Source organism: Gorilla gorilla, chromosome 16, assembly GCF_029281585.2.
Source record: "Gorilla gorilla gorilla isolate KB3781 chromosome 16, NHGRI_mGorGor1-v2.1_pri, whole genome shotgun sequence".
NCBI lineage: Eukaryota > Metazoa > Chordata > Mammalia > Primates > Hominidae > Gorilla > Gorilla gorilla.
Genome location: NC_073240.2, coordinates 4,561,478 through 4,585,572, shown reverse-complemented (window position 1 = coordinate 4,585,572; position 24,095 = coordinate 4,561,478). Strand labels below are relative to the sequence as shown.

At 47.0% G+C, this 24,095-nt stretch overlaps 1 protein-coding gene across 1 annotated transcript; it reads right to left on the bottom strand.

The window, feature by feature from the left end:
- Positions 1 to 2,590: 2,590 nt before the first annotated feature.
- LOC129531205 (scaffold attachment factor B2-like) lies at positions 2,591 to 18,713 on the bottom strand. The gene is given in 13 exon segments (XM_063699110.1): positions 2,591 to 2,860; positions 2,862 to 2,982; positions 3,286 to 3,352; positions 3,453 to 3,565; positions 5,857 to 5,996; positions 7,330 to 7,375; positions 8,330 to 8,470; positions 9,483 to 9,632; positions 9,822 to 9,959; positions 11,151 to 11,287; positions 14,583 to 14,674; positions 15,919 to 16,117; positions 18,582 to 18,713. Coding segments are annotated over 13 exon segments (1,512 nt in total). The 3' UTR covers positions 2,591 to 2,824.
- Between the last annotated feature and the right edge of the window lie 5,382 nt (positions 18,714 to 24,095).

Genomic DNA, 24,095 nt, shown 5'->3' with positions numbered 1-24,095 from the left:
CAAGGTGGGAGGATGGCTTGAGCTCCGGAGTTCGAGGCTGCAGTGAGCTATGATCGCGCCACTGCATTCCAGCCTGGGAGACACAGCGAGACCCTGTCTCGTAAAAAAGGGGAATTGGAATCTTCATATAGTGCTAGTAGGAATGTATAATGGTACCACCACCGTGGAAAAGTCTGGCTATACTTCCAGAAGTAAAACACAGGGAGTTACAAAGTCAGCATGGGACCCAGCATCCCAGTCCCAGGTATATACACAGGAGAATGGAAAACAGGTGTTCAAACACATACATATCCATAAATGCTCACGGCAGCGTGATTCACACACAACTGCCCAAAGGGGGGAACCACCCACACGTCCATCAGCATCTCCTTTTCATATCACGTATTTTGTTCCACCCACATTTTCTCTCTTGAAATAAAAGTTGAGTTAATATAACGTACCTACGCTCAATTATTAAAGAGACAGGCCAGGCGCGGTGGCTCACGCCTGTAATCCCAGCACTTTGGGAGGCCGAGGTGGGCGGATCACTTGAGGTCAGGAGTTCGAGACCAGCCTGGCCAACATGGTGGAACCCCGTCTCTACTAAAAATACAAAAATTAGCTGGGCGTGGTGGCAGGCACCTGTAATCCCAGCTACTTGGGAGGCTGAGGCAGGAGAATCGTTTGAACCTGGGAAGTGGAGGCTGCAGTGAGCCCAGATCCTCACCACTGCACTCCAGCAGTGACAGAGTGAGACTGTGTCTCCAAAAAAAAAAAAAAAAAAGGCGGGGGTGTGGGAACCAGGACACAAACACGCTTGCAGGAAGAAGGCCACATGATGAAGATGGAGGCCGAGACTGGGCAATGTTTTTACAAACCAAGGAATGCCCAGAGGTGCTCGGCAGCTGCCAGAAGCCAGGAGGCTCAGGACGGAGCCTGGGAAGGACACAGCCGTGCCCACACCCAGATCTCAGACTCCTGGCCTCAAGAACTGAGAGCCAATGAGCTTCCTTAGGCAGTCTATGGTGCTTTGTGACAGCTGTCCTGGTAACTTGAGTGTTTTGTTTCTGCGTGGAACAGAGCTGGTTTCAGGCCCGGCTCGTTGGAAAGGGCAGGGCTCTTCTGCCCCCATGGGATGTCCAGTGGGACTGGTTCCCTTTCCAGCTCCCATAGAGCAGCCTGGCAGTGGTTGAGCCCCTGCTTCATAGTTCAGGAGGCCACACCCACCTCCAGGAAGGGGTGCTCCGTGACGTCTGAGACACCGAGGTCTGAAAACAGGGCCTGCTCCCAATCCCAGGCTGCCTCCTCAACGCAGGCTAAGCCTGCCTTTTATTGCCCAACAGGGAAGCTCTCAACCCCAATTTCTAGACTCCGGCTTGTCGGGGAGACAGGCAAGCCGCGAAGACCCCATGTGCAACACGGAGGCGGCGTGGCGCCCAGTCCACCTGCCACTGGAAAATGACTCCAGAAGCCGCCACCATGGGGGAGGCTCCGGAATGCGTTCACAGCAGCTCAGGCCCAGACAGGACACCGAAGGCCAGGGCCAACCTGCCTTTCATGCTCCGGTGTCTGCGGCAAGCTGGGCTAGATTTTAACATGGCTTTTTAAAAACTTAACTTCCCAGCGGGGGCGGGGGGAACTCCAGCAAAACCGGCAGTTGGAGGACGGGCCTGCGGGTGGCTGTCCTAGATACGGAGGGGAGGAAAAGAGGTCCCCAGCAGGTGGCCCTGCCAGTTAACTCTCACCACACCACACCGGGCTGGGCTGCCCCTCCCGCCGAGAGGGCACTAGGCCAACCCCATGCACCATGCTCTGCCCCAAGATGCCTGCAGCCCCTACCCCTGGCCAGCACCAGCTCCGCTCATGCACCAGCAGTTCTGAACAGAACAGCTGTGCCTCACAGTGGCCGGCCCCTGGAGGGTCCTGGCACGGAGGGCTGCGCGCATGGGCCGGCAGCCTGTGGGCTACCCCGGCCAGTGAAGTGCCTCATCTGGCACAGTCTTTAAGGAAGAAAATGGGCATCACACTCAAATGCACTTTTGCAGACAAATGGACATTTCCAGAAGAACGGAGGGACCAGTTCTACCACCTGGGCCCATCACCGAGTCAGCGCCATCCCACTCCTAACCAGCTGCTGGCAGCAGACACTGAGCAGGACACACTTGGCAGCCAGGGGAGGGCGGGCCCACCACACACGGACCCTCCCTAACAGAGCCCACCACACACCAGCATAGGACACAGCCCCAGACTGAGGTGGCAGGGGGAGGGCTCCCCAGGGCCTGGCACGCCCTCACCACTACCCACGCAGAGACAGGCTCGGCGTAAAGGGATTGGTCTGAGGGCCCCATGGTGCACAGCACCCCCTGAAGAATTCCTAGTCCCATGGGCTGACTCCCCAGCCTCAGTTTCATCCCATGATGGGGACCTGGACAGCCCACTTCCTGAGGTGGTTATGACAACTCAGTAGGATGATGCAGGCAAAAGACTTTGGCAGCGCCTGGCAGAGCCAACAGTCACCATGTGGTCACACCACTGCGCCCAGGGTTGGTCCCATCCCAAGCTCTATGGCCACCAGGACTCACGCACGTGCACACGCACGCAAGACTGCGAATGGTAAACTTTATTAATGGAAAATGGAATGCCTCGTTAACAGAAATCTTGATTTAAAAATGGCAGAACAAGAACACATTTATTAAAAAAAAAAAAGTGAGTTCACATTGTATTGAGCTACAACACGGTGGCAGGATTTACTTTGCTTTTAAAAAGATCCCCCAAGTTCGAGGGAACCCTGGCTACCAGATTCAACAGTGCGTCTGCCCACCTGAAAACTCGCAGTGAGTGGGACTTAGTAGCGGCGGGTGAAGTGGGGGTACGGGGGGGGGATGAGGGTGTGGGTGAGGGACTCTGCTGCCCCGGTCCTGGCTGGCCACTCCGCCACCTTCCAGTCCGCCACCTGGCACCACGTGGCCCTGGGAATGTCCACCTTGTGCAAAGCCGCCTCGCCTAGGAACAAAGTCAGACATTTTTTTTCCCCTTGAAGTGCTCAGCATTTTCATCGTAACATGGGTTCAGTAACGGTCCCGCAGCCTTTAGAGCGCTTGGGTTTTTTTTTTCCAGGTGAGAAAAATCATCATCACACATTGTATTCCAGGTACCTCAAGAGCGTTATTTGCATAAATTGCAAAGAGCTGCTTTTTGCTTTGTTTTCAAAACATCCAACCCAGCCAGCTGATCAAACATGCAAAAAAGGGAGAGGAAGTGAGGAGCAGGAGTGAACCACCGTCCTCCCCGGATGACACGCCTTACCCCGCCACTCCACCGCGGCTTGCCATGTGCCCCGGCCCCGAGGGCCCAGACAGGCCCCTCTCACCACCTAGAAGAGAAGAAGGGTCTGCAAACACTCCGTTCCTGGGGAAGCCCCGGGACACATGTGGGGGCCACAGCCACCCTCGTCCCTGGAGCCAGCCCCGTACCTTGCCACCTGGTGTGCTCCCGGCTAGCCGCGCCTGCATCCATGGCACCCTGCCAGGCACGTGCCTGGTGCTCCTCCAGCCGCTGGTTGTGCTCTCCCCAGTCATGGCCACCCCTTTGCCAAAAGAAAAAAGACATGCAGCCATCTAATGAGCCTCCAGGGTTGTGTCGGCAGCAGGCGCACCCACCCTGACCTCAGCTGCATGGCGGGTCATGCCACACAGCAAGGGCTGCATGTCAAGTGGGCAAATCATGGGAAGGGACATTTCCCCAAAGACAGATGTGCTAGTAAGCACGTGAGAAGGTGCTCAACACCACCCGGAAATGCCAATCCGAGCCACACCGAGATGCTACCTCCCACTGGCTGGGATGCTAGAATCACACAATAACACACACCGTGGAGGGTGCGAGGAAAGGGAAGAACCCTTGTCCACTGCTGGTGGAAATGTAAAATGGTGTGGCCACTGTGGAAAAGTTTGGTGGTTCTTCAAAAAGTTAAGCACAGAATTACCATGACCCAGCAAACCCATTCCTACCTGCCAGAAATGAAAACATGGCCAAAGACATCTATGCATGAATGTTCCTAGCGGCAGGATTCCTAACAGCCAAAGGGAGAAGGACCCCAACACCCATGAACTGATGAGCGGATAACACTATGTAATGTGTCTGGACCATGGAATGTTCAGCCCTAACTAGGAAGGAAGCGCTGGCCCAGGCAGCATGTGGAGATGAGCCCTGAATACACAAGGCTTAGGGAGAAGCCAGGCCCAGCAGGCACACCGCGCAGGCCAAGAAATGACTCAAGAAAGCAAATCCAGAGCCAGAAAGGGACCTGTGGTTACCAAGGGCAGGGGGGAAGGGGTGCGGCTGCTAAAAGGGGCAGGGTTTCTTTTGACGTGATGAAAATGCTTCAGAATCAGCCATGGGGATGGCTAAACAGATCCACATACACGCAAACCTCCACTGACTGCACACGTGAACGGGAAGTGTGTGTCGTGTGAATTATACTTAAAGAAAGCTATTTGTTTAAAGTTTCAGACAAACTCTGGGAGATGAAAATCCGACTCCAGTGTCCTGAGTCCCAAGTGGCCAAGCAGTCACAGTGGCCGTGCAGGAAAGCAGCCAGACCCATCCGCATGAGTGCCTGCCTGCTGTGGGTTGCCGGATGCAGTGAGAGTCAGGCCAAGTGAGCCAGCCCACAGGCCCGAGAGGGGCCACCAGAGCCCCCAGTGTGCACTGCCAGGCAAGTGCAATACCGCCCTGGAGGGAGCGGAAAGCTCCCGTGTGGAACCTGCCCTCGGTGACCCGATGGCGCCCAGCCGCTACTCACTGTGGATGAGTTTCCCGTTTACACCCCCGAGGTATTTACCATAAAAGCCACCAAGTGACAGAACAGGAATGCTAATGAAGTCTCACAGAAGAGAACACTTCACACCAACTGATCAGAGCACTGCCACCGTCTGTGCTGCCCACAGATTCAGGAGAAGCTTCGGGTGTCCTGGGACACTCGGCACAGCTCCGAGTCAAAGTCCCTGGCAGAGGTGGAAGTGCCTCTCAGCGCGGAGGGAGGGATGGAACGGGGGAGCACAGGGGGCCAAAACCCACCCTGTGGCACTGGGCAGGGGCCGAGGCAGCCCTGGGCCGGGGCTGGAGACAAGACAGGACACTCAGCTCACAGAGGAAAGCAGGGCGGCAGCCGCAAAGCGGTCCTGCCACCAGCCTCCTCGCGGCCAGCCCAGACAGCAACAGGACAAACAGGCAAGGGTGACTGCAGCTGGCCAAAGAAACTAAAGAGGCACCCAGAGTCCTCCCAGACAAGCCCTGCACCCCACCAATGCTGACAAGGCTCAGAACAGCACCCCCACTGCAGTGCTGGTGAAGGTGGCTTTGGACGCCTGTGGAGGACCTGGCCCAGTGTCCTCAGCCCCGAGTCCTGGGTGGAGGGTCCTCATAAGTGATTCTAACAGGCAGGACAGGGTTGAGAAGACCCACCCCAGAGCAACTAGGGGTCAGAGAGAAAACCCGAGGAAGACACGTGTCAAGAGGCAACGTGGAGGCAGGGGCGAGGCTGCTCTACCACGGACGCGGCAGGACTAAGAGCTTCAGCGCTGTCTCTCCCAGTGTGTACGCAGCCCGTGATCGAGACACTCACAGCTGCAGGCAACCCCCAGCTCAAGAATGGGGATGGGCCATTCTGGGCGACCTGGACAGCTCCATCCCTGAAAGCCTGTTCTATGCTTTCTTCTTGAGAACCTGGACTTTCTGAGTCAGGGGTTTCAAATGGCAGGACCCCTGGTAGCCCATCCTAAAGCTGCCCTAGCTGAATCAAACCTTGGGGACGTGCCCAGCCAGGCACCAACCTTTTCCCAGGTTAGGACAGATGCTCCCCACCCGGCTGGGGCTCACCCACTAACCCTGGGGGGAGGGGGTAGCCCCCGGCCTTCACTCAGCCTCTTGTCGGAGCCGTAGCCCCCCCAGCCATCACGGGAGTCCCGGCCGTGGCGCTCTGGGGGTCCTCCGTGGCCATGGCGGTCATCTCCATAGTGCTGGAAGGCAGGAGAGGAACAGGGTGACACTGACCATGTCACCCACATAGGCCCACCTTCCGGAAGGCCTGTCCACCGCAGGCCCCAGGGTGGCAGGTGGGGCGGAGCTGAGAGAGGACTGAAGGCTGCAGCCTCAGCCCTGCTGGGCCCTGCTTCACTGACCTTCTGCTCCCTGGCTCCCCTCCTCGCACCCCTACAGCTGCATCACTGCCCCACCTGAGCTGCCCCAGGAGCCAGGGGCACCCTGGTATTACTGCCCTCAATAGCTCTGCTCAAGGTCCACTAAGACGTCACCAAACCCTGTCTTCCCTGAGAAGTTGGGCGCTGCCTCCTTTCCGATAACAGGAGGGCCCTCGGGTGGGTCAGCCCCCCTGTGCTCTGGCAGGGCCACAGTTCCAGCCTCCCTGGCCAACCAACTCTGCACGGAGCAGCCAGCAGCCAGGAAGCAGGCGGGTGCTGCCTGCTGTTACAGGCCATTACTCTGCCGCCCACCTCCCACCTCTCCACCGGGCTGCTGCTTTCTCAGAACTCACACCCCGCCACCACGCACGGGGCACCCGCATGGCACCACAGAGACTCAGGGACCACTCTTGTGGCCTTCAGCCCCCCGTGCCCACCCAGCACGGACTTGAAACATGGGGAAGCCCGGGCTCCCCCATCCCCCCGACCCTGGCACATGTGGGCTAAACGACAACCACCATTTGGGTTCTTGGGGGACCCCACAGGCACTAAGACCCAAAGGCTCCCTGAGCAAGTGGACAATGAAGAGACACATGAGTTTTCTACTGGATACAATGAAGAACAAGCCCGACATATTTGAAAATGACAGAAACTTGAGCATTACAAAACAATCAAATATTTGCACTTTTTTTTTTTTTTTTGAGACGGAGTCTTGCTCTTGTTGCCCAGGCTGGAGTGCAATGGTGCGACCTCGACTCACTGCAACCTCCGCCTCCCGGGTTCAAGCGATTCTCCTGCCTCAGCCTCCCGAGTAGCTGGGACTACAGGCACTCGCCACCATGCCTAGCTAATTTTTTGTATTTTTAGTAGAGACAGGGTTTCACCATGTCGGCCAGGCTGGTCTTGAACTCCTGACCTTGTGATCCACCCACCTCAGCTTCTCAAAGTGCTGGGATTACAGGCATGAGCCACCACGTCCGACTAAATATTTGTACTTCTAGTCGCTGGCCAGAACCCACACTTGCATACCCGCCACACGTGCTGACTTGGTTGCCACCTCTCTGGGATCAAGCGGCCGCCTGGCTAGAAATGGTCCGCTATGCCCGCACAGCAGTACAGTGGCCCCAGGGCTTGGCATCGGGGCTCTACTCACCTGCCCATCCCGGTGGTCTCCCATCATTGGCCTCGAACCCTCCCGCCTGCAAAAGGAAAAGATCCCGTTCAAACAGCACCAGGCACGACTACACATTTCTGCAGGTCAGGCAAGTTTCACGACTGGGATACTTTTTCCATCCCATCACATAAAAACTATAACTGGCCTGGGAAAAAAGAAAAAAGCTAGCTCAAATCGAAAGGCTTTTTCCCGGGGGCAGAAACGAAGTTGGATCCTAAAGAGGTGGGAATAAAGATCTCACTGAACTAAAATTCCTCGGGGAGCTCTCAGTTAGGGGAACAGGGACAAACAGAGGCCTCCGATGATCCCTCATCTTTGGTCTGACCCAATGCGTGGGACTCATCAAAATTCACACCAACTCCACCCCAAACTCCAGCAGAATTAAGAGTGTGGCCTCTCAGCCTCCCTTTCCTGTTCTCCCCGCTCTGACATTCTGACTGAAGGAGCCAATGAATGGGGAAATGGGTCAGAGATGTGCAGCCGAGGGGAGCCCAAAGACAGGATTCTTACACTGGAAAACCAAGGGCTGCCTTTTTAATAAACTAGATGTATTCCTCATTTTAAAAGGCTAAAAAACCCACCCAGACCCTCGAAATACAAAACAGGCCTCATGAGAAATTTTGCACATCCTCCATCAATTCTCTGGTAGCTCTTGGGCACAACCAGGTTGTGCTGGCAAACACTGCTGGCCTCACAAGAGAGCTCGGTGCAGATGGCCTGCACTCAGGCCCCTCCTGGCCCACCTATGAAAAGAGTCGGTGGATGGAACGAGCTCTGAGATGCCTTCCTATGAGGTAAGCTGGGGATTCCAGCAACTCGCTCAAGTTCTGTGCAAGGCCAGAGTCATCCACTGTGGATCTCAGAAGTAAACGAGGCTTCAGAGCACACAGGAACCCCTGCACTGGGCTGAGAACGAGGTCAGCTGGATGCCCCGGTGCCCACAATGACTGTAGCTAAAGGAGGGGACAGGACCACTGACCTGTCGATGGCGTGGTCCTGGTACTGGCCCCGGTCTCGATGATCGAAGTCGTGAAAGCGGTGGTCTGGCCGGGGAAAGTCTGCACGATATCGGTCCTCCATCGCCACACGCTTTCCTTCCAGCCAATAGGCATCATCTCGTCTGTTGGTTTTTATTTTAAAAGAATACAAATTCCATTTATGAGAGAGGAGGAGGAAAAAAGGAGGTGGTGGAGGTGGGGAGGGGAGCTCTCTCCCCAGACCCAGTATCGTTTAAAATGTCCTGCAGGGCTAATCTCTAAACATTCGATCATCATTGCTTTGATCTGATAAATTAAAAGCGCCATTAACAGCCGAGAGCCACACTTGTGTTCTCATCCAACAGTCCCGAAAGGAGCACTGCTGTGAGCTCATTGTCTCGTGAGGCTGTTATTACCTTGATCCCCCCTCATGAGCACAAATGCAACTGAAATGAAATATTTGATTCTTCTGGAATAGCATTCGAGTTGCCACACTTTTACTTTCCCTGCCTTCCACGGGAGCCTGAATCTCCCTCCGAGTTTCTTGCAAAAGCAAAGAGAATTACGTGGGGTGATAGTGAACTACACACAGCTCTGGACGGCATCCAATTATCTTCTTCCTGATTTTTACCAGAAAACTAGGCTCACGGAGAGCGGGGTGAAGGGTGACTGTCAATTAAGCCGCCCGGGGTAGCTAGAGACCAATAAACCTACTTTCTAAATCAGAGGCAATTTCCTTTTCCACAGCGCCTGCTCTGCCTCTCTGTCTACAAGCACACATGAGACCGGCAGAGTCAGCGGTGGCCAACTTGGGCCTGACGGGCGTTCGGTTGTCTCGCAAGACAGAGAACAGCTATGCTCCACGGGTAAGTGCAGAGGAAAAGCATCACAAACCCTTCAGCAAGTGGCAGCCGTCAAGTTTCCCAGAATAACTCAAGTTCAGGAAGATGCTACACAGCCTCCGGCGAGGACAGCGAACTGATAAACCTGCAGCAGCGCAGTGAGATCGGCGGGGGGTCCCCAAGGCGCATGCTCCATATCAAATTGCATTCTCCCCACCGACAGGGACGGGAAGAGAAGCCGCTGTTCTGCTGGAAGGGTGAACACCGCTGCCACGCTGGTCTCCGTCCTGCCCACGCTCTGGGCGGGACTCACCGGTCCAGGTCGTAGGGCCTCCGCCCGGGCCGCCGTTCCTGCTCGTAACGCGGCTGCTCCTGCTGGCGCCGCAGCTCCTCGCGCTCGCGGTGGATGCGCTCCTGCTCCTTCCTGCGCTCGCGCTCCACGCGCATGCGCTCCTGCTCCTTCCTGCGCTTGCGCTCCTGCTCCTTCCTGCGCTCGCGCTCCACGCGCATGCGCTCCTGCTCCTTCCTGCGCTCGCGCTCCACGCGCATGCGCTCCTGCTCCTTCCTGCGCTCCAGGCGCTCCACGCGCATGCGCTCCCGCTCCAGCCGCTCCCGCTCCAGCCGCTCCCGCTCCAGCCGCTCCCGCTCCAGCCGCTCCCGCTCCAGCCGCTGGCGCTCCAGCCGCTGGCGCTGGCACTCGAGCTGCAGGCGTTCCCGCTGTAGCCGGGCCTTCTCCTTCCGCTCATGGAAGGCCTCGAGGCGTTGCTCCCGCTCCCGCTGCTCGCGCTCCCTGCGGGGACAGGCGAGGCTGCCCTGAACTCCCTGCGTGAGCCTCCGAGGAGAAAGCCCGGTGCCCAAAACTGGGTGTGTATTGGAAGCAGAAAAAAAAAAAAATGGATCCAAAAGCTCACCGGGCTTCCCTAAAGCTGCGCATGCAGGGGGTTACCTTACTTAACAAAGTTACCTTAAGAAAAGCAAAGGCAGCACAGCTGGCAACATAGTGTTCTAGGTTCGCTCGAGAACATTTTCCAAATGCTGTGAGCACAGCTTTTGCTTTACTGAGCAATATTTGAGGAAAAGTGACAAGAGAACGCCGGGCATCCCGACATGAAAAGGCCGAATGTCAAGGCAGAGGGACAAGCCTCCTTCAAGACCACAGCCCAGAAGGGAGCCGCGGCAAAATGACAACTGGACTCTGCTTGCAGTTTCTGACCTTAGGTGAAAGGTTTCAACAGGGAAGACTGAGGCCTCAGCACCCAGGGACCATCCCATCCCATCAAAGCCACACACGGCTGGGCCTTCCACACGGGCCAAGGTCCAACACCAGAGGAGGGGCGAAAATAGACTTTGAGCCAGCAGAAGGCTCAGCCTGTAATCCAGCACTTAGGGAGGCTGACGCAGGAGGATCGCTTGGGCCCAGCACTTATCAGCCTGGCAACATAGCCAAACCCCATATACTGTAAAGGGCTTTGATGACTTCTTTTTAAGAGACAGGGTCTCACTCTGTCACCCAGTCTGCAGTGCACTGTTGTGATCACAGCTCACTGCAGCCTTGAGCTTCTGGGCTCCGGCAATCCTTCCACCTCAACCTCCTGAGTAGCTGGGACTACAAGTGCACGCCACCATGCCCAGCTAATTTTTAAATATTTTGTAGAGGTGGGGTCTCGCTACATTGCCTAGGATGGTCTTGAACTCCTGGCTTCAGGTGATCCTCTGGCCCTGGCATCCCAAAGTGCTCGGATTACAGGTGTGAGCCACTGCGCCTGGCCCTTTGATGACTTTCATGCCACCTGGCATGTCTGGCAGCTCATGTGTGAACAGGTGCTGGCCCCTGCCTCGAGGACCCAGGTGAAGCACGACACCCGCCAGCCCAGGCACTGGCTCTCGGGCACACAGACTGCGCACTCCAAGTACAGCTGGGAGAAGGACAGCCACCCCGAGAGGAAACCACCAGCCCACCGCCCCACCCAGCTCCACTCACCGCCGCCTCTCCGTTTCTCGGATCTCCCGTTCCCACTGCCTCTGGCGCTCTCTCTCCCTTTGTTCTTTGATTTTATCAAACGACAAGATGTCTCTCTTTTCTTTGCTTTCTGACTTGCGATCCTGACTCTTGGAGCTCTGTTTACCAAAACTGGTTTATTAATGTCAGGAAAATGATTGCAACAAACAAACAATGGAGATTATGCACGTGTGCATGAGACTAAGATTCTCTGGCCCCACATGGTGTAGATGGAAGGCTGTGGTCTCCAGACCAGAGGCCCAGGCCATAGGCTGCTTCCCTCCAAGTTTGCATTTTACTCCCTAATCCAGAATCCTGCTTTCAGATGTCAAGGGGCATTCATGGAAGAGAAGAGGTTGTCCCACGCCTCAGAGAACCTACAGGCACAGTTCTTCTAGCATAGCACAGCCAAGGACTCACATAATCCAAAGCAAACCTAGGCCTCTCAGAGCCACGGGCACATCCGCACAGGGCCACTGTGGCCATTAGTTCAGAGGGGACAGCAGTCAGGCCAGCTGTTTGGACAGCTGGAGGGCAGACTGCATGTTTCACTTCTCAACTGCTGGCTCAGGACTCAGGCATACAGCTCTAAATAGAATATGCCAGGCCGGGCGCAGTGGCTCACACCTGTAATCCCAGCATTTCAGGAGGCCAAGGTGGGCGGATCACAACATCAGGAGTTCGAGACCAGCCTGACCTACATGGTGAAACCCCGTCTCAACTAAAAACACAAAAATTAGCTAGGCGTGGTGGCGCATGCCTGTAATCCCAGCTACTTAAGAGGCTGAAGCAGAAGAATCGCTTGAACCTGGGAAGTAGAGGTGGCAGTGAGCTGAGATTGCGCCACTGTACTCCAGCCTGGGTGACAGAGCGGGACTCCGTCTCAAATAAATAAAGAGAATATGCCAAAATGCTTTAATGCAAAACAGTGCTCCTAATAAGGTACAGAACACTAATAGCCAACTTCCGTAATTTATTTTTTGTAGGTTTTTTGGGTTTGAGACCCAGTCCTGTTCTGTTGTCCAGCCTGGAGTGCAGTGGCTCAGTCACAGCTCACTGCAGGATCAAGTGATCCTCCCACCTCAGCCTCCTGAGTAGCTGAGACCACAGGTGCACACCACCATGCCTGACTAATTTTTCTATTTTTGTAGAGACAGGGTTTCGCCCTATTGTCCAGGCTGGTCTCAAACTCCTGAGCTCAAGTGATCTGCTGCCTCATCCTCCCAAAGTGTCGGGATTACAGGTGTGAGCCACCGCACCCAGCCTATATTCATCATTTTCTATCTGTGGCATAAAGCTCAGAGCTGTAACAACTGACTCCCATTTCCAAGGTTCTCCAGGGCCCCTCACCCAAACTGGCTACACAACAGACCCTCCCAGGAAGCTTTTAAACAACACAGAACCTGAGGCCTCCTGCTGATCCACACAGAATCTCTGGGGCAGGGGCCTGGGAAATGACATTTTTAAAAAGCTACTCAGTTTATTTTCCTAATTAGCTCCCATAGGAGAGAAAAAGCGAGCAATGAAAAACAAACCAACCCAACAGAAAGACAAGCAAAGGTCAAGACGAGACATTACACCAATTATTAATAAAATGCAGGCTGGGGAGAAAGGGGCACACAGACACAGGAGAGGCACACATCACTCAGCACTTTGATGGTAAGCTTTGCCTACGAGACGGGCAGATGTCTTACACACACTGCAGTAGAATAAGGTGACAGATGCCCACATACCACCGCACAGTGGGCAGCACAGCAGGCAACAGTGTCAGCATGGGACTCCTGGGTTCTCAGGCCAGCTTAGCCACTTACTAGCGACCTGGCAGGTGCAACACACCCAGGAGATTTAAGTCCCCTCCACAACCTTTCTGAACAGCACTTTATTTCAAAATTTAAACGTTAAAAGAGGCTGGGAGTGGTGGCTCACACCTGTAATCCAGCAAGTTTGGAAGGTCAAGGCGAGAGAATCACTTGAAGCCAGGCTAAGCAGCAAAGTGAGACACCCCCACCCTTTATTTTTTTAATAGGTAAATATCATGCATAAAATAAAAAATATATGTAAAAGCGAAAAGAAAAAAAAGCAAAAAGGAAAAAAGCCAAACCGTATGTGCCTGTATGTAGAGACCTCCAAGGCATATTACACAGAAAGTGCAAGCTCCAGCACATCCTCTGTCTGTGGTCCCATGGCAGGCACAGGGGACGTGTGTGCAGAGGAAGCCGAGGAGCCCAACTGGACACACGGAGGCTTTAGTATGCCCGTGCTGCATCTCCTCAAGCTGACCAGATGTTCTAATCATGCATGTGTCATCACTACTTATTTTCAACATCACAGTTACATGGGGGTAAGAGTATGGGTCTTTTTCAATGTTCTACTCTACATTTCTCTGTATCTTATGATTTTCATGTGAAAAATGACATTAGGAACTGATACTTTATAAAATCCAAATGTTCATTTTAAAAACTAAGTCTTGGTTGGGCGCAGTGGCTCAAGCCTGTAATCCCAGCACTTTGGGAAGCTGAGGCGGGTGGATCACTTGAGGTCAGGAGTTCGAGACCAGCCTGGCCAACGTGGCAAAATCCCGTCTCTACTAAAAGTAAAAAAATTAGCCTGGTGTGGTGATGTGTGCCTGTTGCCTGTAATCCCAGCTACTCGAGAGGCTGAGGCAGGAGAGTCGCTTGAACCCAGGAGGCAGTGGTTGCAGTGAGCAGAGATCACGCCACTGCACTCCAGCCTGAGCGTCACAGCAAGACTCCATCTCAAAAAAAAAAAAAAAAAAGTTAAGTCTTAACAACACAAAGTGGTCCTGGCTGAATATGGTGAACTCCACATTCGTTAAAAAAGTACTGTCACCTCATGAATATCTTAGCTAGAACCTGCAGCTGGGAAGCAGAGGTTTTTATTGTTTCCCAGGGTGAAAAACGCAAATGAGACGCTATTTCATCTAGTTGTGTGCACAACTCGAGAGGTGCACCTGTTGATCTGATAACATGACCAGCTCTCTGTCCTAGGTTGGTCTCTACCTTTTTGGTTAATTTAATAGGAGACTAAAAAACCGATGAAAGAAAGTAACCTGCTATTAAGTCAACCAAAGAGTAGGACCTGCCTTCCGGCTCGAAAAGCCTGGGTCTGGCCCATCCCACCCTATGGTGAGCTGCCGTGTGAACCAATGCTCTGTCTGAAGGCGGCACATCCCGGTCAGGAGCCAGTAAGGGAAGCAAACACGGATGCGCACCGCTCTGCAGAAAGCACCGGGATTCATGTGTGTGTCTGTACCCGCAATCTACACAATTATCGCGCCTCCTACAAACTTCAATTTTAAAGGCAAAACAGTGCTGTTTTCATAATGCGGATCAAACGGGCCGTGGAGCCATCGTGAGAAACAGCTGGCCCTGAGATGGCAGAGGCAATACTCACTCTCTCTTTGGACCTGCTCGTGGTTTTCACGCTAATGACCGGCTCTCCTTTCGATTTATCCATCACGACCGTCCGCTCCATTCCTCTGCTTCCTTCAGGAAAAAACACAACAAACTATCAAAACCTGTGGACGCCCCAACTTCCCGCAGTAAACAGCACTCTGATGGACCCTGGGCTTTGAACACACAAGACGTGAGTCAAGTGACTGACACTAGCCTTGGGAGCCTCTATTTCTCATCTATTGTGAGCAACACGGTAACACGGGCACAGCATCATGGGGGTACCCTCACAGCTCTTTACACAACTAGAGGGACCTGTTCCCAACCTACAGCTTAAACCTGCAGCATGCACACAAGCACAGCCATCCTGCAGAGCCCTCCATGACCCTCCACTCTAGACCCACCCAGCTCCGGAGCTGGTCTATGCTGTCACTCCTCCCTGACATTCTGTGAAGCCCCGCAGTATCCAGCCCGTGCTAGGAATCACACTGCCACTCTGAGGGAGTGCCTTGCCAGACGGGTGGGCTTCCCTCCATTCATCTCCAGCGATAAAGGCTTCCAAACCAATTCTCTCTCCTGACGACAGAACCACCAGGCATAAACCACTGGAACAATGACTTATTTGGGGAGATTTATAATACTTGAGGAACATCTTAAAAACACGTTCCTCGTGAGACGCAGGGTAAATTAGCCCGAGAGCTGAAGATCCAGCTTGTAATGTGCTATACCAAATTTCAGTGCTCCAGATGGTTGGGTTTTGTTTCTGTTTTTCTCTTCCTTGATGAGGGAGGTGGAGTTGGCTTATTTTTTTTGCCACAAAACATTCTGAGTCTCATACAGATTCAAAGGTGTAAAGCACAATGAACCTTTATAAAATGACAACAGAAGTGGCATCGTCCAAACAGAACCACTTCAACAGATGCTTGGAGGTTTCATTTTTCTCTGTGTTTTTACTACCTCCAGCTTTAACATAATGTGGGAAAAACTTTACTGCACACCTGCAAAATAGCATCAGGTTAGTTACAAGAAACTCGGGCGACTTACTCTTGCAAATCCCACACTACAGTCAGCCAAAGGCCCTGAAAAAGCCCGAACTCAGGCAGCTGAGTTCAGCAATACACATAAGCCCTGAGTCCCAAGCACTTCTGAATTCCCGATGTTGTACAGAAACTCCTTTAAGCCATTTCATCAACAGCCTCTTGTTTCTTTAACAGTGCCATATGAACAGCGAAACAGCCATGTCACCAGAGCTTGCTGTCCTCACCTTCCCTCGGAACCCCCACTCCCCACCCGTGCCAGGCCTTCCCCTTCCACAGCTCTTAAAAGGCTCTCCTCACCTGATTTGGTGACTCTAGACCGATTTGTAGGTCCAGGTTTCAGCTCATCCTGGTCTTTTTCTTCCTTCTTAATGTCTTCAGCCTGTTTTTCCTCCTTCTTCTCAATCTTCTCTTCCTTCTTAATTACAGTTCTATTTAAAGACATGGTTATCGAATTTGAGTTCACAAGACTCTGTAACAGGAACGGCTCACCCAGAGCCTCGACTCACACATACTCAGAGGTCCACACAAAACAAATCACCCCGGCGGCAATTAGGTGGCAAAAATTATTTGAAACCCATAGTAATAACAATACTCCTCTTTAGATACAGGCTGTATTCCCACTTCTAGTATGTGCTGAATTGAGGGATATGCACAATGAAATTCCTGGGGATGCGTTTCCAAAATGTCAGACCAGCTAGCACGCAAAAGTGGTGTGCAGGTGGACATGAGAAACACGCCAACTACATAAGAACACTTCTAAAAAGTTTAATGTTTCATCATGTATGTGTGGAAAATTGTTTATAAGCTTTATAGGGAAAAGCATTTCTTCCCAATACAGCCTCAACAGGATGGAGGCACAGTGGCAGGACACCAAGCCCCCACTGCACAGAGCGGCAGGCCATTTACCCTTGAGGCCAACACCCCTCGACCGGTAACTGCTGCATACTTTTAGGGAGTTAAAATAATGTGTTATGTGCCAGTGAATACGGGAAGGTGTTAAGTGCCATTTAAACCAAAGGCAACTTTCTTCTAAGCAGTGAAATAAATCATCTTCACCACTCAAACTCAGCTGCTGCGTTCCCTAATGCCATTTGTCTAATTAAACTGCACACTGACTCAACACCAACGACATGCCAGGGTCCAGGCAGGAAAGTCAGGCCCCTGCAAGGCCCTCCAGCAAGCACCTGTTGGCCTCTCCTCCAACCGACCCAGGCAGGGTTCCCGGCAGAGCTCCAGCCACGCCACGGAAGCCTCTCTGATTGCCCCGTCTCCTCTGCCCTTCTCAACCTCCACATCATGGAGTTGTCTTTAAAAAATATATATATATACCATTTTGAGAAAAATTTTAAATACACACCATAGTAATTAATGGTACATCCCAGAACTGACTATTGTAAATCATCTCATCTCCTCTCCCTCATCCCTGCGACAACCACCAGGGTGGCCTTAGTGTCAATCACTGGGTCTGCCTGACCGCAGTAATCTACAGTGACATTTTATAAGAATGTCTTAGCAGTGACACGAACGAGGCCATACTTCATACACTGCTCTACAGCTTACTTTTGTCACCTCATGGTATGCTTTAAAGAAGGGTTTTTAGGCTGGTTGCGGTGGTTCATGCCTGTAATCCCAGCACTTTGGGAGACCAAGGTAGGCGGATCACAAGGTCAGGAGTTCGAGTCCACCCTGGCCAACATTGTGAGACTCCGTCTCTACTAAAAATACAAAAAAATTTAGCCAGGCGTGGTGGCGCATGCCTGTAATCCCAGCCACTCGGGAGGCTAAGGCAGGAGAATTGCTTGAACCCAGGAGGTGGAGGTTGCAGTCAGCCGAGATCGCACCACTGCACTCCAGCCTGGCGACAGACAGAGACTCCGTCTCAAAATAAATAAATAAATAAATAAATAAATAAGAAGGACCTTTAGAGCCTGAGACAGAACTTAGGGGGAGTAAAAAGGGTCTGACTCCTTTCACCTGCTGCACAAAATTCTGTGTTTATTCATCTGCTTTCCTTCCAGTAGATAAATATATATGCTGGAAAAAAGACTGGAAGGATATCCAACAAAAAGCATCATCCCTAGGTGTTGGGATTACACCTGACATTTACATGTGCTTTCTGTATAACAACTGTATAAAAACCACCACTCATCCAAAATGGCAAAGGCTAGCCCCTTTTCTTCCCCTCTTTGGAAAGCTTCTCTATTTCACAAGGCCAACCACTAATCTAGAAATCCTTCAAATGGAAGGGAAGGCTAATGAAGGTGTTAATTTGAAGAAAAAAATAAGGTCAAAACAAATTTTTAAATGCTCAACCTCCTAGGCAAACAACCTGCATGCAGTTTGGTCTTAAAGATCTTAAGTTCGCCGGGCGCGATGGCTCACATCTGTAATCCCAGCACTTTGGGAGGCCGAGGTGGGTGGATCACGAGGTCAGGAGATCAAGACCATCCTGGCTAACACAGTGAAACCCCGTCTCAACTAAAAAATACAAAAAAATTTAGCTGGGCGTGGTGGTAGGCACCTATAGTCCCAGCTACTCGGGAGGCTGAGGCAGGAGAATGGCGTGAACCCGGGAGGCGGAGCTTGCAGTGAGCCGAGATTGCGCCACTGCACTCCAGCCTGGGCGACAGAGCGAGACTCTGTCTCAAAAAAAAAAAAAAAAAATCTTAAGTGCATCACCCAGTTAAGAGCCATGGGGCTCCGAGCAAACTTCATAGGTTGAATCCCAGCCTTGCCGTTTCCCAGCAAACTCAGGCAGGGCGCGCTCCCCTCTCTAGGCCTGTATCCTCTCCTACATAAAGCAAGTGCCTCACAGGGCTACTACAAGGACCAAGGAAACTGCTGCATTCTCAGTGCTGGCCACAGGACCACGCCATACTGTTAGCTAATTATTACCACCTTTCCCACAAATACAGAAAAACAATTAATGAAACACGCAAGATACCAAGAACACCGCAAACCTGCAACAACAGTTCCCCATCTTCCACCAATACAGACATTTTTTTCTTAGCAATGCTGATGGGATGTGTCTTTTTGAAGTTGCTGATTAAATTAGGGGGCTCACCCCCGCCACCCCCTTCCTCCAAGTTCATGAAGGCTCATCTGACACCCATTACTCAGGGGCCTACTGATTTCAATCTGGGGCCAGGTGCAGTGGCTCACACCTATAATCCCAGTCTTTTGCGGGGCCAAGGTGGGAAAATTGCTTGAGGCCAGGGTGGAAACCAACCTGAGCAAAAGAGCAAGACCCTGTCTCTATCAAAAATTTAAAAATTACCTGGGAGTGGTGGCCCACACCTGTAGCCCCAGCTACTAGGGAGGCTGAGGAGGGAGGTTCACTTGGGCTTGGGAAGTCGAGGCTGTAATGAGCCATGACTGCATCAATGCACTCCAGCCTGGGTGACCCGTCTCAAAAAGTAAAATGTTTTTTAAAAATAATAATTCCAATTAAAAATAATAATTCTAATTTGGCCATGATGTAAATTGATAATTACATCTTCAAAAACCCAGTTCAACTATGTCCACAGACATGTTTACCCTCTAAACTGCATTGACAACGTAAACTTAAGGCAGACACTCAGCCTTCTGAGACACTGCCATGATCAGATACAACACGGAAATCTACCTTCTCAAAAGAGAAGCCTACAATTGTGTTAAAAATATAAACAACCCACACCTCCCTTGAAAGATCTGTCCCTACCTCCATTTTGATTAAAGATATAAATCACCCCTTTATAAAAATAGAACCTCACACCCATGGTTCCCAACTACTACACCAAGGTACCCCAGGGTGCCACCGTGAACTCACAGGGTGCCACCGTGAACTCACAGGGTGCCACTGTGAGAACTCACAGGGTGCCACTGTGAACTCACAGGGTGCCTTGGAATATTTTTAATTTTGAGGTAAACACAGCAATGCTTTTGCCATCTGTCAGACACAGCACCAACTACTCACTCAAGGTCATTCACTGCAACACTAGACCAGGATAAATTCCTTTGGATGATGCTTTATCTTTGAAAAACTGGGTTTATGACAGTTGCTGTGATTAACAAGTGAGAACTGCATGAAAATCAACGTGGATGAGGCAATGATTCCAAGGTCTGAGAGGCTGTACAAGGGACCAGAATACAAAAACGACATTTTGTGTGTACTGTTTTTTCAAAAGGCTAATCAGTTATCAGGAAACAAATACATGCTGAGGATCAACTGTATCCACTTTTTAAAGACATGGGCTACTTCGTTAAATAGCTTTACACAAAAAGCTGGAGACTGGCAGGGCGTGGTGGCTCACACCTGCAATCCTAGCACTTTGAGAGGCCAAGGAGGGCAAATCATGTGAACTCAGGAGTTTGAGACCAGCCTTGGTAACATGGCGAAACCGCGTCTCTACAAAAAGTAGCCTCGATGGGTGGTGTACGCCTGCAGTAGTCCCAGTTACTTGGGAGGCTGAAGTAGGAGAACCACTTGAACCCGGAAGGTGGAGGCTGCAGTGCCACTGCACTCCAGCCTAGGCAACAGAGTGAGTCCCTGTCTCCAAAAAATAAATATATAAAAGCTGAATATTAAAGTGGCAGCAGAACACAAAAATCTACTGAGACTCCAGCAGGAAGCTGGCAAGGCTGCGTGGGTACAGGTGGGGACAGATGCGTGTTTTTCAAGGCCCACGGTGGCACAGTATATAGTATATATTTGGTGAAATTACATATTTTATGTATAGTATATAATATATATTTGGTGAAATTTGATATTTCATGTACAGTATATAATATATATTTGGTGAAATTTGATATTTTATGTTCAGCATATAATATATATTTGGTGAAATATGATACTTTATGTACAGTATATAACATATATTGGGTGTAATTTCATGATTTATGTACAGTATATAGTATATATTTGGTGAAATTTGATATTTTATGTACAGTATATAATATGTATTTGGTGTACATTCATATTTTATGTACAGTCTATAATATATATTTGGAGTACTTCCATATTTTATGTACCGTATATAATACATGTTTGGTGAAATTTCATACTTTATGTACAGTTTATATTATATATTTAGTGTACTTTCATATTTATGTACTGTATATAATATATATTTTCTGAAATTTGGTATTTTATGTACAGAATATAATATATATTTGGTGAAATTTGTTATTTTATGTACAGTATATAGTACATATTTGGTGAAGTTTGATATTTTATATACAGTATATAATATATATTAGGTGTACTTTCATATTTTATGTACAGTATATAATAGATATTTGATGCAATTAGATAATTCATGTATGCTATATAATATATATTTGGTGAAATTTGATATTTTATGTACAGTATATAATACATATTTGATGAAATTTGATATTTTATGTACAGTATATAAAATATGTTTGGTGAATTTTGATATTCTATGTACGGTATATAATATATATTTGGCGAAATTTGATATTTTATGTACAGTATATAATATATATTTGGTGAAATTTGATATTTTATGTACACTATATAATATATATTTGGTGTACTTTGATATTTTATGTAGAGTATATAACATATATTTGGAGTACCTTGATATTTTATGCAGAGTATATAATATATATTTGGTGAAATTTGATATTTTATGTACAGTATTTAATATATATTTGGTGAAATTTGATATTTTATTGAGAGTATTTACTATATATTTTGTGAAATTTGATATTTCTGTATACTATATAATATATATTTGGTGAAATTTATATTTTATTTACACTGTATAATATATATTTGGTGAAATTTGATATTTTACGTAGAGTATATATTATATATTTGGTGTACCTTGATACTTTATGTAGAGTATGTAATATATATTTGGTTAATTTTGATATTTTATGTACAGTATATAATATATATTTGGTGAAATTTGATATTTTATGAACAGTATATAATATATATTTGGTGAAATTTGGTATTTTATGTACAGTATATAATATGTATTTCGTGAAATTTGATATTTTATGTACAGTATATAATACATGTTTGGTGAAATTTGATATTTTATGTACAGTTTATATTATATATTTAGTGTACTTTCATATTTATGTACTGTATATAATATATATTTTGTGAAATTTGGTATTTTATGTACAGAATATAATATATATTTGGTGAAATTTGTTATTTTATGTACAGTATATAGTACATATTTGGTGAAGTTTGATATTTTATATACAGTATATAATATATATTAGGTGTACTTTCATATTTTATGTACAGTATATAATAGATATTTGGTGAAATTTGATATTTCCTGTATGCTATATAATGTATATTTCGGGAAATTTGATATTTTATGTACAGTATATAGTATATATTTAGTGTACTTTCATATTTTATGTACAGTATATAATATATATTTTGTGAAATTTGATATTTTATGTACAGTATACAATATATATTTGGTGACATTTGATATTTTTTGTGCAGTATATAATATATATTTCGTGAAATTTGATATTTTATGTACAGTATATAATATATAGTTGGAGAAATTTGATATTTTATGTACACTATATAATATATATTTGGTGTACTTTGATATTTTATGTAGAGTATATAACATATGTTTGGAGTACCTTGATATTTAATGCAGAGTATATAATATATATTTGCTGAAATTTGATATTTTATGTACAGTATATAATATATATTTGGTGAAATTTGATATTTTATGTACAGTATATAATATATATTTGGTGAAATTTGATATTTTAGATATAGTATGTAATATACATTTGGTGAAATTTGATATTTTATGTACACTATGTGATATACATTTGGTGAAATTTGATATTTTGTGTACAGTGTATAATATATATTTTGTGTAGTTTGATATTTTATGTAGTGTATATAATATATATATGGTGTACCTTGATATTTTATGTAGAGTATATAATATATATTTGGTGAAATTTGATATTTTATGTACAGTATATAATACATGTTTGATGAAATTTGATATTTTATCTACAGTATATAAAATATGTTTGGTGAATTTTGATATTCTATGTACAGTGTATAATATATATTTGGTGAAATTTGATATTTTATGTACAGTATATAATATATATTTGATGAAATTTGATATTTTATGTAGAGTATATAATACATATTTGATGAAATTTGATATTTTATGTACAGTATATAAAATATGTTTGGTGAAATTTGATATTCTATGTACAGTGTATAACATATATTTGGTGAAATTTGATATTTTATCTACAGTATATAATATATATTTGGTGAAATTTGGTAATTTTTGAACACTATGTAATATGTATTTGGTATAATTTGATATTTTATGTAGAGTATATAACATATGTTTGGAGTACCTTGATATTATATGCAGAGTATATAATATATATTTGGTGAAATTTGATATTTTATGTACAGTATATAATATATAATTGGTGAAATTTGATATTTTATGTACAGTTTATATTATATATTTAGTGTACTTTCATATTTATGTACTGTATATAATATATATTTCGTGAAATTTTGTATTTTATGTACAGAATATAATATATATTTGGTGAAATTTGTTATTTTATGTACAGTATCTAGTAAATATTTGGTGAAGTTTGATATTTTATATACAGTATATAATATATATTAAGTGTACTTTCTTATTTTATGTACAGAATATAATAGATATTTGGTGAAATTTGATATTTCATGTATGCTATATAATATATATTTGGTGAAATTTGATATTTTATGTACAGTATACAATATATATTTGGTGACATTTGATATTTTTTGTGCAGTATATAATATATATTTAGTGAAATTTGATATTTCTGGTACAGTATATAATACATATTTGGTGAAATTCGATATTTTATGTACAGTATAAAATATGTATTTCGTGAAATTGGTTATTTTTTGTTCAGTATTTAATATATATTTGGTGAAATTTGATATTTTATGTACAGTATAGAATATATATTTGCTGAAATTTGATATTTTAGGTATAGAATGTAATATACATTTGGTGAAATTTGATATTTTATGTACACTATGTAATATACATTTGGTGAAATTTGATATTTTGTGTACAGTATATAATATATATTTTGTGTACTTTGAAATTTATGTAGTGTTTATAATATATATATGGTGTACCTTGGTATTTTATGTAGAGTATATAATATATATTTGGTGAAATTTGATATTTTGTGTACAGAATATAATACATATTTGATGAAATTTGATATTTTAAGTACAGTATATAAAATATGTTTGGTGAAATTTGATATTCTATGTACAGTATATAAAATATATTTTGTGAAATTTGATATTTTATGTACAGTATAGAATATATATTTGGTGAAATTTGATATTTTAGATATAGTATGTAATATACATTTGGTGAAATTTGATATTTTATGTACACTATGTGATATACATTTGGTGAAAT